Source organism: Tetrao urogallus, assembly GCF_951394365.1.
Source record: "Tetrao urogallus genome assembly, chromosome: 2".
NCBI classification, from domain to species: Eukaryota; Metazoa; Chordata; class Aves; order Galliformes; family Phasianidae; genus Tetrao; species Tetrao urogallus.
The window spans coordinates 30,889,186-30,903,485 of record NC_136814.1 but is presented as its reverse complement, the minus strand read 5'-3'; the positions used below and the strand labels follow the sequence as shown (position 1 = coordinate 30,903,485).

Below are 14,300 nucleotides of genomic sequence, written 5' to 3'. Positions count from 1 at the left end.
TTCCCTCCACAACAATATGGTCATTTATTTTGCTAAAACCTTCTTATTTGCAACTTCTAACATTTGCAGTCAATTTCCCTGCCTCAGGGTAACATTTTGCCATTAATGTTCAAGAAGTTATTTTGAAGAATATTTTGAACATTTAGCTGATGTCTTTTGGGGGCTGCTGATCTTTCAACTAGCTTGAGGTGCATTTCTGACACTGTAACGTCAAATAAGATGTTACCAGACGTTATAAAATAATTGGTTACTGAGAAGTAACTTAGCTGAACTAATCAAGCCAAAGAAAAGCTAATTGAATTCCCCAATACAAACTTTGCAGCTTCTCTCCTCTCAGCAGACATTGAACACCTTCCTAAACATTGCAGAACAGTGGCTAGATAATCTTACAAGTTTTCATCCTGCTATACGAAGTGTCTTTTCTTCTTGGCAATAGCAACTCCCTCCTCACCTCTGTGGACAGAAATGAACTGCTCTCCAAAAATGGCACACAACACAGCTGCATTCTTCTTCACCAACACCAGAGACGTGGCATATTGAATTGAGGATGAATTTTAAGTTCATGTAATAGCAATTTTTACAAAAAGCAGCTTGTTGTTAAAAACATAATAATAAATGTCTATCTGATAATAAGAACTCTACACTTACCAAATCTTTTTTCCCCACCCACAGGTAATGGCTTTGAGTGACCAGGTAGTATTTTGTTGTCCACAAGAGATAATCTGTTTCAAAATTCTTTAGAAGAGAATCCTGCAACAGAAGATGAGCATTTTATCAACACAATAACACAGATAATTTGCAACTTGACTTTAAATGTTCTACTTCAGATAACACAGACAACACAACACATCATACTATTTTCCCTCAGTCTTGGAAAAGATATTCACTGATAGATACACACATAGATAGATAGATAGATAGATAGGTAGACACTACATGCATATATACACTCACTTGAAGTCATTTAGGGAAATAAGTTTAAGCAGCAGATTTCAGTAAGGCTGTGACAAAATAGCAACAAATAAACTTCCAAATTCCAATGAGTGTACTGATTCCTGCTGGTGCTACTCCTGCCTATTTACCTGTTACAGCTTCTGGGTGCCTCCCAAAACTGAACTGTGTGGGAGAAAATTAAAAAAAAAAAAAAAAGAAAAAAAACCAAATTGAGTATGAGGAATACATTTTTGTTTAAAGAAATTGTTTACACACTATTTGTTGCCAGAAAAAGAAAAACAAACAAACAGAGGATGTTGTTTTACTCTTTAATTAAACCTCTCTTTAGAATTCATCCACTTCATTTTGGAAAATCTGTGCACATTTAATGAAGACCGACTATGTGGAAGTTTCTTTTAGCAGAAGTTAGTTAAACACAAAGAAATAGCCTAATTCCTGACTACTGTATTTTTAATGCAGAATCATAGTCAGAAATACACAGAAAGAACTGCACAGTAACCACGCAGTTAGGAGCAGTTGAATTTTCTACATTCACCCTTAAAAAAAGTTGTCAACCGACTGAATTGTAGAATGAAGCTGTGATAAGACAGCACACAAAACAACATATGAAGATATCATATTTTGACTAATGGGTCCCACTGCAGCAGTAAAACCTCACGTGTGATATCATATACAAATCAGCTGCCAAATGGAAACCAGTGCTCAGATTACCTCTGTATTGCTACAGATACTAAGAGAAAGCAGGCAACATTTTGATTTCAGACAGTTATTTTTTTAATGCTCACGTTCATAAAATGAGCTTAATGAATGTCATGAACTTTTCTAACATAGTACATGGAAACCTAATTCTTTGCTATATTTTACTAATTTCTATAGTCTGCTACTCCCTCTATTAACTACACAAATATGTTTTTATTTTTTCTGTGAAAACTGATATTAACTGGGGAGTTCCAGGTCAGAAAATAAGTTGAAATTTTTATTTAACCACATTTTGCTTTTGGTAATCTGTTCTTATTTTGGGCTGACCTGGTGTGGAGCCAGGAGCTGGACACTGCGGGTCACTTCCAACGAGGAATATTCTATCATTCTACGAAATCTGATAACATTTGAAACTAGAAGTTTCAAATAAATAAGTAAATAAGCTGTACTAGGTCCTTCTCAAGTTCTAATTGTTAAGATAGGATTATTTTTTTTAAAGGACCTCCACCTCACCACAGCCTTCCTTGAGGCAGCTGTAGAGAGCTCTCTCTGAGCCCCCTCTTCAGACTGAACAATCCTAGTTCCCTCCCTCAGCCAGTCAGCCTCCAGACCCCTCACAGCTTCGTTGCCCTTCAGTGCCTTTCTTGCAGTGGAGGGGGGTGGGGGGCAGAACTGAACACAGCGCTGGAGGTGCAGCAATTAAGTCCCTATTCTCACCTGCGCAGCTAACACAGTAATACTGTTAACTGTACTCTCGGACCTCCACACTCAGCGCAAAGGCGTCCTGAGAGAACTCGCAACACGAAGCCCGGCACAAGGCAGTGTCCGGGGCCGGACAGCGCGAGGGCGCAGCGCCTCCAGAGGGTGGGGCGCCGTGAGGGGGCGGGGCTCAGAGCTCCAGCTCCTCCTCCTCCTGCCCCCCGCCCCTCCTCATGTGCGCTCGTGTCCCCATCCTTTCCCGCCCGCTGCGCGCACGCGCCACCTCGCGCTCTCTCGTTCCTCGCGCGGCCGGGTGCCTGGACCGTGAGACCGTGCCGCGCCTGCGCCTTGCGTCCTCCCGGCGTGCTCGGCGGGAGTGTCATGGCGGCTTCCTGCGGCCGCTTCCCGCACATGGGCTGAGGGGACGCCGGCAGAGCGTGGCCGTTGGCGCGAGTGAGGCGGAGCGCGGGGAGGGCGGCAGCGCTATGCTGGCCCTCGAGCGCTCCCTGCTGCGGGGCTTCCTCAGCGCGGCGGAGTCTCAGAAATGGAAGCAGGGCGAAATCTCGGCGACAGGTGAGGGGTGGGACGAGCCGAAGCCGCGGTGGCGGCTCTCCGCTCCGAGAGCGGCCGTGTCCGGGCTGGGGAGGTCCTTTGCCTCATCAGCCCAGAGGAGAGGAGGCGGCCGGGCCCTCTGCTGTGTGTCCCGCTGCCTCGGCTGGCGCTGCGGCTGCTGTCGCTGTGGCCATGGGCTATCGGCGTCGGTGCTCCGGGATTCCTCGTCGCGCTGCTTTCCTCGGCTTCCACGCGCCGTGAAATCGCTGTGGAGAAAGCGTGACGTGAGCTAGCCCTTCAGTATGCTTATTGCTCGGGGGTGCTTCAGGAAGCAACGTAAAGTATGTTTTGGTCATCGCTGAGGTGGGCCCTACCTGAAATTTGGTTGGAGCCAGATGGGTATTAAGGTCCCTCCTAACGAATCCTGTGCTTCTCTGAGGTCAAGGACCTTGGATTTGAGTGCTGTCGTGTATTAGAAGTTAAACAGTGAACTAATTTTACGTGCTTACGGACAGTTATGTTGGAGTCTTACTTGAAGGAAAACCCTCAATATTCTTCATTAGTGTCCTAAGATCCCATGGTTATTATACAAAATGCCCATCTGGGCAGCTGTAAACAAATATAAATAAGTCATCTTCTTTTTTGTGCGGAAGAAGTTCTTCCTAAAGCCCAAGGCATACATGGGAGGTTTTCCTGTTATTTACGCTCTCTGCAAGGGTATCGTGTCAGTAGGGCTCCAACAGCATAACTATTATTTTGTGTATGCCCTTCCACGCACTGCTTAAAGGATTTGCAACTCATTTGCTGCAGAGGATTTCTCGCATTGGATGGCTGATCACTGTTGCAAAGAACGAAATTAGATTGTGGTCAGCAGCATGGTCTATAGAGATAAGGAATGGATGTCTATCATTCTTTTCTGCCAAATCATCACTGCTACTGAAGTTCTGCACTCAGTCTTTAGATACATCCAGTGTTAGTAGTGTAGTTTTTGTTGGTTGAGCTTGGCATTGGTGTTTGGTTCTCTCCCTTGCATGGCTGTAACTTGTGTGGATGTATACCTGTGCTAGTATTAAATCAACTGGCTTTTGTACTAGTATTAGGGTAGCTATGGTAACACTGAATGCACAGGAGCTGCAGTCCCCGGGTGGAATTGAGAATTAATTGCAAGTTAATATTAAGACACACATCCTGTGCAGTTCTCTGCATTTCCTCAGGTACACCATTATCAATATCTGCATTAGCTAGTTTAAAACTAGTTGGTACATCTACATGAGCTGCACTTGGGGTGTTGACAGGTACTGATAATACTAACCATCTAAAAAGAAAAACTGTACACTGAAAAGAAAAAAGACTGTAAAAAGAAAAGAAAGACTGTAATTTATGTTGTTTTACACGGGCATTCATTGAAATCTAAGTATTGGCCTATTGGTTATTGTAATTTCCCTAAAATGGCCCTCAAGTCATTTGAATTCACTGTCTTGTCTGTAGAACATGACTGTGATAAAGTAATGTAAAAGTGAGGAAGAAAACCTTGTGAAAATTATGTTCTTCAATATCTTTAATGTATGTGTAAGACCACTAACATCTTTGCACTGAGATTTCTGTGCAAGTTTCGTGCTTTAATTCACCTGTTTGTGTTTTATTGTAACATTAATACAAGTTCTGTAAAATTTGATTTGCTGGTGACTGCTGCTGTTTTTCTGTTTCAGTGCAACTGCACTTATCCTGCATCTTGCAACGTAAATGAGGATTTATTATTTGGAAGGGGAGATGAATATGTTTTGGTTGGAATATCTCTTATAAGATGGAATTGTTTCCAAATTAACACTGATTTTTTTTTTTTTTTTTTTTTTTTTTTTTAATTTTCATTTTTTCCAGAAAGTGGATCAGTATTGCAGTTGATTTTTGATGGGAAATATGAGGCAATATTTTCAAATTCAACTATCCAGAATGTTTTCAGTGCATCTTCTGTGGCAGAGGAGGACATTGAAGGTTACTTGGAGAAGCAGATTCTAATGTACCTGGATGGTTCTATGGAGGCTGATAACGTGGAAAGGTGAAAATGATTATTTACTATATGGAAGATGAGTAGAGGCAATATTTCATTCTACAAAGGGTATTTTTTTAATTTTGTAACATGGGACACAGGGCCTCCAAAGTAGAAAACAGATTTCTCAGGTTGTTCCCACGCTTTCCTGTTGCGTTTGTTGGTTATCGTTGTTTCTGGTTTCTGGATACTGTTTTGATGAGAGTTTGTTGAAAATACTGGCCTTATTTGTGGTGACCACCTCTGAAGCTGCAGGCATAAAGACTTAAATATACGTTTGGTGGTTTTACTGTATTTTTATTATTAACGGTTTTCTCTCCGAAATGCGTTGTTATGTTAATGTAAATAATTGAAGTACCGAGCAATGTTACTATAAAAGCAATGTCTACCTTTTCAAGTCTGATTTACAGTAAGATTGTTCTGATCTTGATATAAAATGAAGCCATGAAGATAACTGGCCTGTGTTTGTGGATTAATTATTTACTTCATAAGACTCTAAGACAGTTTTACTCAAACTGCACTGTGTATAATAATTCTTGCTTTTAGTGAATCTGACTTTAGTGTTTACAGTTCTCAAAGTAAATAGCAACTAAGCTAAAATCTGGGGATAGTAGAAGCAGAAATTAGGGAGAATAGAAGCAGAAAGCTGTACATATACATAGCTATGTGTATTCAAAAGATGAGTGTAGGAACAAGTTTTAGCTAAAGGTAAGAGTGTGTGAGGGTAAAAAGGAAGTAAACATGGCTCAATAGATTACCTTCTTATTTCAATATAAGTGCTTGTCTTTTGGTGTGAGAGGCATGAAAATGCAAGTTTTTGCTAAAATGCCAGAAAGAAACTGATAGTTGGCACCTCTAAAATGCTGAGCTGAGATCTGTTAGTGCCAAAAGATTATCTGCTGGTGTGTTATGTATCATATGATGTGCTAGGCTGTTCAGACTGTTTTCTGATCTGGGAATGCATAGGGATTGTTTCTGTGCATTTTGTCTCTAGGTGGCTTTTCTCCTTTTTCTTACTTTGTCGTGCTCTTGGTGTGAAATACTGCCTGTAGTTTAGATAGTGACGTAGTCTGAACAGTTTTCAGCATTGTTGCCTTCTGTCTTCTTGGAGTATTTTACTCTGAATTATTCAACAATTGAAGAAAAATCTTTGGGGGCTTGAAACAGACCAAATATGTGAACTCAATCCTAATATTGATCATTGATTGAAATGTGTTGCTGACTGTGAAAGAGTTAGCTTTTATGAATAGTTCAGCTTTTTAACGATGATCACGTTCTGTATTACGCATTCAGTCAGCTCACACGCATCCTTATCACGGTGATGTGTCATCTTCTGTTCTCCTTGTGAGTTTTTATTGGCCTGTATTCCATTTTTGTCTGCTGCTGTCCTCCTACAGACAGCAAAGCAGTTTGTTCCTTGGTTGCTCATTCTCCAATACTTTGGTATTACAGTTTTCCTTGTTCCTCTTTGCCTGAAGATAAGGAGGCAGAACTATGTTCAACCTTTAAGACAAAAGAGTTTGTTAGATTTTTATTCAAAACTAAAAAGCTGTACTTTTCAAAATTGTGCCATTATATAATAGGGGAAAAAAAAAAATTAAGTTAATCCTAACAGAAAAATGTCTACTAGAAGACAGATAACTTCTTATTTAAGATGTAGGCCCTGCTTGTAGCACTTATATCTGTCCAATGATTCTGGAAGACTTTCTGTGTTAAATGTGTTACATAGATGTTTTTCTGATCCCTGCTACTGCTTTGTAGTAGGAATTAAAGCAAGTTTTGCACACTGTTGACCTTTTATTGTCTATGGTAAAAATGTTTTATTTATTTATTTGGGGGTGTTATTTTTTTTTTTTCTTATTGAATGATTCAAAGGAAGTTCTAGCTTGGATAATTCAGTGAGACTTTGGCTTTCTTGTGACTTCTGGTAGATCGGTCTTACTTCAAATACATGGGTTTTTTTGTTGAACTGAAAGCTGTAATTCTGGAGATTAAAAAAACTCAGTGGGAGCTGAATTCAGTCGGAAACAGAAAGTTGGATGATGCTAACCTTATTCTTTTAACACAATACGAATACTGTACAAAGTATGGTTTTACAATAGTGTGAGAAGAATTCTTAAGAGGTTCTTTTTCTGAAGCTAAAAGGGAGATGCTTGAGGGCAAAACATCTGAAAATTAAAATCTAGAATGTAATTTGTTTGGAAATAGCCTGTGTACTTTTCCACTTGGAAATCCATGGTTTTGTAAGGCAAATACTTAACAGTATTTCAAAGCTTACTGCAACTTTTTCTATTCTGCTTTCATCCTTCCTCTGCCCCAGATGTTTTTTCAGTGTGGTGGTTGGAATGGCTTAAAAATGAAGTCTCCAAGTATTCTTTTACAATTAACTTAGGAAAAAGAATAGTGGTTGGTTTTGTTTTTTTTTTTTTTTTTTTTTTTTTTTTAAATTTCTGATACATCTACTCTGTGACTGGTGGTGCTCTGCAGCATTCCTTCGTAGGGTTCTCTTTAACACTCTCCTCCATGACTTGTTTTGATTTCCCAGCTTGTATTTTTGATGCTTCTCTTGGGGCAACTGATGGTTGTTAACTGTAAAATATGTAATGAAAAATAAAAGTGAAGAAATTCTTGCTGCTTCTGCAACTTGCTTTATGCATTTGAATTCAAAGAATGACTGTTCAGTGACTGTGATTTTTGACTTCTTTAATTTTTGGCTTCAAGTTTATTTAAAAAAAAAAATAATAATAATAATAACCGCAATCTGTAATGTAATTTTATCTAAAGCATAGTCTGGCTATTCATATTTCTCACTTTTTTATTTGTAAATTCTAGCATTATGCAAATAGAGCATGTGTATTTGAAAATATATTGCGTTTTTATTCTGAATTTGAGCAGTTGTGGGTAAAACAGCAGGTATGTTACAGTGGTATATATGTAAGCATCTTACTTTACATCATGGATCTGGACTTAATCTAAAGTGTTTTAAAAAAAAAAAAAAAAAAAGCTTAGAGAAATGATGAGCAAAATGGATGGATATAGCCCTAGAACTAAGGAAATAGAAGAAAAAGATGAAACTATGTAGGTCACCATAATAAATGGGACACTGGCAGCAGCATCTCTGTTGCTTTACAGGTAGCACAGAAGAGCTGTTTTCAGGCAGTATTTGGGAGGTAAGCATTTGTAGTTCTGTATCTTTCTTCCCTGCCTTCTGCAGACAATATAGGGTGTTTCTTACTGTGGGTGCATAAAGAGGTAATATCATAATGGTGTTAGCAGAGTATAGTCTTGTAAATAAGAAAAATTTGCCATACTCAATTGCAGGACTGCAACACTCTCATAATTCCATTTTTGAATAAAATGTTATGATTGAAAACCAAAGGCACGATTGATTGAGATGACATTTGCTGCTACATTACACAGGTCAGCTCTAGAATGATGCTTCTGAACTTTTTTGGTGCTCGTTTTGTTCTTTTGTTCTTACAGAGAACGAAATTAAAGAGCTGTGTCAAAGAAACAATACAAATGCTGTTTTGGAATGTATGCTAACACTGTATCTGTTCTCTGAAAATGTTGAGGCTTACATGTTAAGAAAACACAACAGTACATTAGGCAAATATGTGATAATCTTTGTCCTATGCTTATCTTCTACTGATACCTGATAGTTAGATACAGCTGTAAATTTTAAAACATACAAACTATGTTTGTAAATTGTTTCTCATTTCTCGGAGCAAATGTGTTTCCAAACCTTTTAGTTCCCTGTGAGTATTTTAAATACTACATCAATTACATTTTCCTAACAATAGGGTAATTTTTAAGGCTTTAAACTTTTGAATTAGTGGGAAATGAATCAGATCTTGTAATCTTAATTACAAATTTGATCTATTGCTAAGTGTTTCTCTTATTTATATTACAGGCAGAGGCTGATGTTTCTACTCGGTGTGGGCAGTTTGCAGCTCTTCATTCAAAGCAATTGGACTGGGCCTCCTGTTCACTTACAGCTGCAGGACTTTTTACCATCTGCATTGTTACAGAAATGTCTTGAGGTATACTTGAATTTTAATAAGCTGTTCTTCTACAATGACTTCTATTCATGAATAACCCATATACCCAGAGAAGACACATCAACGAGGTGCAGGGCTAGAACAAATTGCCTTCGTTGCTGATCATGCTGGCTGCCATCACATCATCAACTATATGGTTTCTTAAATATATACTAAATATACTGAAAGTACTTACAGGATTGGTCTGCTTCAGTGTTAGAGATTTCCTGCTGGAAATCTCCTATCCTTTTGGATAGGAAATACTTTTATTGTAGAGTAGTATTTCTTGAAGGACTTCAGCATCCAATAAGCTTTATATTTAGGAATGCGTCTTTAGCTGGATCAGAGAGATAATTATAAATGGCTTAGAAATGTTCCTGCCTTAGAGTAAGGTAGGCTTTCTTGAGGTTTCGGTATCAGTATCCTGGCCAAATGAGTTGCTTTTTTTAAGTAACTCAGATAGAGCTTTTAGAAGAGAAGAATATAGGTGGTGAAGCGGAAGATTGTCAATTTTATTTACTTCGAAATCTTTTTACACAAATAATACTAGTTTATTTGTGTTTCTCATGGCAGTACTGTACTGACTCCTGTATCTGTGGTTCAGCACAGCTTCTCAAGCATTATTTTTCCCCTTGAATTAAAGCTGTGGTAAGATACTGACTACTGCAGCACGTCAGGGAAGCACATGCACTATTCTCTGCTAACGCTAAAGCTACATGAGATTTTGAGTTTAGAATTTGACTGTGAATAAGGCATAAGCCATGAGCAGTGTAATTGCTGTAAATTGTGGAGCAAGGGGAAGTTTGACAAGTACGTAAGCAAGTTCACTTAAAACCTTTGGGTTTGTGTTGCATTATTGTGGTATGTTTTTGCAGGAATTCCATAGCTGATGAAGTCTTCCTCTAGCTTCATTTGCAAAGCTGTATTTCTAAATTACTTAATTCAGATACAGTATCTATTCCATTTTCTTTAGCATAGATATCTATCTGTGTTATATTTCAGGAATGGCATGGTGTGTGTGTGTATGTGTATAGGCTTATTTTTTGCTCTGTTTTTGATACTGTAAGTCAAATGTGGTCTTCTATTGGTTAAATAAGAAAGAACAGTGGAAATCAAGGGTACTAAACCTTTGAAAGTAAGAAATGAGTTAGTAGGAAATGTGAGAGGGAAAAGTGTTCAGTTTTTCTTTACAGTGAAAAATAAGAAATACAAACTCATTTCTTCCATTCTCTTTGGTTTTAATCTTTAAGATTATGTATTATAAACATAATATTATAGTCCAGTTAGCTTAGTATTATGCTTATCTCTTTATTGAAGAATGCTTACACTTTCTATTAGTGTGTACCTACAGGCTGCAGTCGAACACAGAGGCTGCAGCCTGTGATGGTAGTCATAGAATGGCTATCATCAACAGTGTCTATACCTGTAAAACACAATGTTCTTAACTTCTATCAGCCATCCTGTTTGTTGTCTGTGTTAATAGACAAATGGGATGCATTTTCTGCTAAATAGAGGGAATAAAAGTTTCCAGCTTAGTTACGGCAGTGAATGCAGCGCATTGACAGGTGTTTGCTTTTGTGGTGTTCGTATTCCAGAAACTAAATCAGTAGTAAAAGAAAATGGATGTGAGCATACTTGGTTTCTAAGGAGTGCTGAATATATGTTGAAGAGACTTCAATATTGCTGGAAGCTTCAGCTATTTATTAGCTTTATGTGTATTACAGCTATGTATAGCATCTTTTTCTGAGAAGTTGTTTTTTTCCAAGAGCTCAAGACAGTTATGTGCTAAAATATAATATCCACTTCTTTAAGTGTGTTGTTCCACACACTTTTATATGCTTTGAATTATCTTTCTGTATATACTTTTCAAGAATTGTTAGTATATAAACACTGTGTAAAAATGAGCGTCTCAACAAACTGACATTTTCATGCTCCTTTTAATCCAGCATTTTCTCTCTTGCATTCACAGGTATTCAGGAATAGTGTATCAAAATATAGCTCTACTTTTCTTTCTCTCTGCTAGTATAATCTTTCATAGTATGTTGTCAGTGCTGGAACTATTTCTTTTTTAACAGACCTTCAATTTTTCAAGTTTTCAGACTGAAATGATCTTCTCATGTCAAGGCTTAAAAAAAAAAAGACACATTTCTCTTAGTCTGCTGTAGATAGTGTTACTGACTTTGAACCTTCCAGTGTCTCATTTATTTCAGGAATATTTTCAAAACTTACTTTCAGAATACTTTATTGAATTCATCTTAACTTTATGCCTTTCAGGCTATATTACTGCTGTCACTTCTGTCCCTTGAAAGTTTATCCTCTGAGTCAGTGGCACAGTTTCATTTTTGCTCCCAGACAACTGTTGAATGCATCTCTAATTTTATTTTCTTATTAGTACATTAAGACTGCATTAGATTAATTAATTTCAATGAAGAACAAATCATGAAACAGTCTATTTTAGATAAGTTGCTGGTGGGGCTTCTTGTTTATTGTCTATGAACAGTATTCATAAATACGTGCATGTTATTTCCCATCCTCCAAATAGATGCCAGATTTCTCTGAATTATGTTTAAATGCATGTACTTCATTAGGATTTATTTTTAGGTCACAGACTCATTAAGGTTGGAAAGGACCTCTAAGGTTATCTAGTTCAACCATCCACTACCACCAAATCCTGCAGAACTGGCTTGTGCTTTTTGTTTGTGAGTCCTCCATAAAACCAACTGAGTACTTTCTAAACAGAAAAACACCTGGTGTTTTCGGTTTTTTCATTTTTCTAAAATATCTTCAGGACTTTACCACGCCAATTAAAAAGTCTCCCTGATTCATCCTGGAGTATTTTTTGTATTTTTCATAGTAATTGACTTAAGTTAGATTTAAAGAAGAAAAAAAAAAAAAAAGTTAAAACAGACTTTCAGTTCTGCCTTTGAATTTGCAGGGATTGAAGTAAAACATTCTTACCGAGCTTTAATAATAAGTGGGATTGGCTCCTTGCGTCTTTAAGGATTGTCACTGTCTGTCTGCATGTAAAGAAATGAAAGGTACAGAATTGTTTAGATTGCAGCATGTTTATCCTGCTTTGTCTTTCAGAGATACAGAGCATTAACTGATAAAATTGAATTCAGTTGATGAACTGGACAAAACATTAGTAAGATTAAAACTGTTAGGCTGTTGTGAGTTTTGAGCTGCTTTTGTTTTTTATTCTCTAATTTTGTATACACAAGCAGGATACATTTGATAACAGAAACTCCATCTGGAAGAAGATCTGAATGTGTGAATGGGTAACACGTGTAAATAGCTTAGGAATTTTCCAAATAGATATATGAACAGCTCTTGTTGGCCTTTTATAGCTTCCAGGTTGGTTTCAAATAATGAGTTTTGACATTTGAGTAAATCTTTTTCTTTATGCTTGTATTAATGCTGCTTTTATGCATGATTTGATTCTTTTACTGAAAGGAATTGAACTGCTACCAGATTTCTGTAGATACAAACAGTTGTGAAAAACACCAGTGTAATACGTGCCACTACTGTCTCAAATCCAGTATGATTCCCTACCCTTGCCAGCCCAAATTGTTGGAAGTTTCTTTTGATCTAGACCTGTGTGCTTGGCTTAGCTTCTTTTAGCATGAGCTAGCCATACTGAAGAGAACTGGAATTGAAGTTGACTGTTGTGCTGCTTGAATACCAGGCCCTAACATGATGAAGGTTCTGAAGATTTTAATTTTTTATTTTTTGAAATTTCTTTTTTTTAGAATTTCTTCCTCGGCTGTATGAGATGGGATGGTAAAAGCTAAATGAGGAGATTAAATCTTGTGAGTGAAGGTGGTCTGCTAAGATAGCCTACAGTTTGGCTCTGCGTTACATTGCTTATACGTATGTAATGTAGCCACTTGAAAAATACTTCTTTAGTTAACAGTGGAGCAAAAGTAGGCCTTACGGGCAATGCAAGCAAGAACATTGATAACGAAGTACGGGCAATGCAAGCAAGAACATTGATAACGAAGTACTTCCACTTGAAGTGCTCTCTGGGAAGATTTGTTTGTGCTTCCTTACCTTTGTTTTCTTCAATACGTACCTTAGCTCTGCATTGCCTACCTGTTGCTGGTTGGGCTCATCAAGAGGCAGCCTAAATAAAGTAATTGTAGTTTTTTATTGCAAGTTTGCTTAAGGAAGGAAAGACTCAACCATCTAATTGAGGTCTGAAGCACTGTGTTAAATTGTGTCTGTTTTGAAACAGATGAGGTTTCTGAGATGTGAGATAAATATGGAAGCTGTCTAACTTAAGCATTTAGACACAAGAAGACAAGTTCCCAATTTCCTTTTACTCTGCCAGTGTTTTGAATTTCAATGCAGACATTTCAATCCTTCAAGTTGTGAAAACTTTGAAGTCCACCTCTTTTTATATGTAGCTGTTCTCTCACCTGAAAGATTACCTTAGAATAGTGAATTCTGATGGTAGAAATACACACTGATAATGTAGTCTTAGAGCATAAGTTGAATGAAAAGATATTGGTTTAAACTTTCTTAGTAAAAAGATACTTGCTTTGTGGAAAAGAACACTGTTTTGTTAAAACTCATAACAGTTCTTTGGCTCTGAGACTTGTTGGCTTATTTGCTAGTCTGTGACACGTTTTTTCCCTTTTCCCTTTCTTGCTCTTCCTTCCGATGTTAAACTAGCTGGACTGAGCTAATGAAAGGCTTTGAAATGTGAATTTGACATTACTGGTTGCTACGGTGCGTAAATGAGATAAGTGCATGTTACTATAGTAGGTTTATAAGGCTTTAGAAAGTTTGTAGCTTCTTTGCTTTCCCAGTGGGTATTTAATGTGGTGTACTTTGATTCTAAAGTGACTCAAAATAAATGAGAGGAAAACAAGTTTATTTTAAACTGAATTTATGTGAAGTGTGCTATGACGTGCATTTCCAAAATGAATCTGTAGAAGCACCAAGTTATCACTTTTCAAGACTAAGAATAGTTAGAGATGTTGGTAAGGCTATTCCATTTTTAGATCACTGGAGGTAGGTTGCATCTAATATACATCCAGTGGGTAGTTTCTTTCTTCCCAAGTGGCTTGTGAGACCATTGTAAATTTGGTTTTTAATGTTAGAATTGAAATGGTTGCAGTGAGGTCATGCAAGAAGTCAGTGGTAATTTTCAATGATAACACATGTTAAACAGTTTTAAAAAACTTAAGCAAATCAGAAAAAAAAAGCCTGAAAATTACTGTAAGGAGAAGTAGTGATTATTAGAAAGTGAACTAGGGCAATAATGTGGCTTAACAGTTTATTAAGAGTAATCTATTGGTAAAGGT

General features: G+C 37.5%; 1 protein-coding gene across 1 annotated transcript in view; it reads left to right on the top strand.

Annotated features, from left to right (window-relative positions):
* Window positions 1–2,837: 2,837 nt before the first annotated feature.
* The window catches only part of TTC27 (tetratricopeptide repeat domain 27), a gene marked incomplete at both ends in the record, with an annotated part of 103,984 nt that continues 92,521 nt past the window's right edge, over window positions 2,838–14,300 (top strand). Inside the window, 3 exons of the mRNA XM_079549923.1 lie at window positions 2,838–2,925; window positions 4,783–4,960; window positions 8,865–8,994. Of these exons, the coding sequence (XP_079406049.1) occupies window positions 2,838–2,925; window positions 4,783–4,960; window positions 8,865–8,994 (396 nt within the window). The remainder of the gene's footprint in view (window positions 2,926–4,782; window positions 4,961–8,864; window positions 8,995–14,300) is intronic.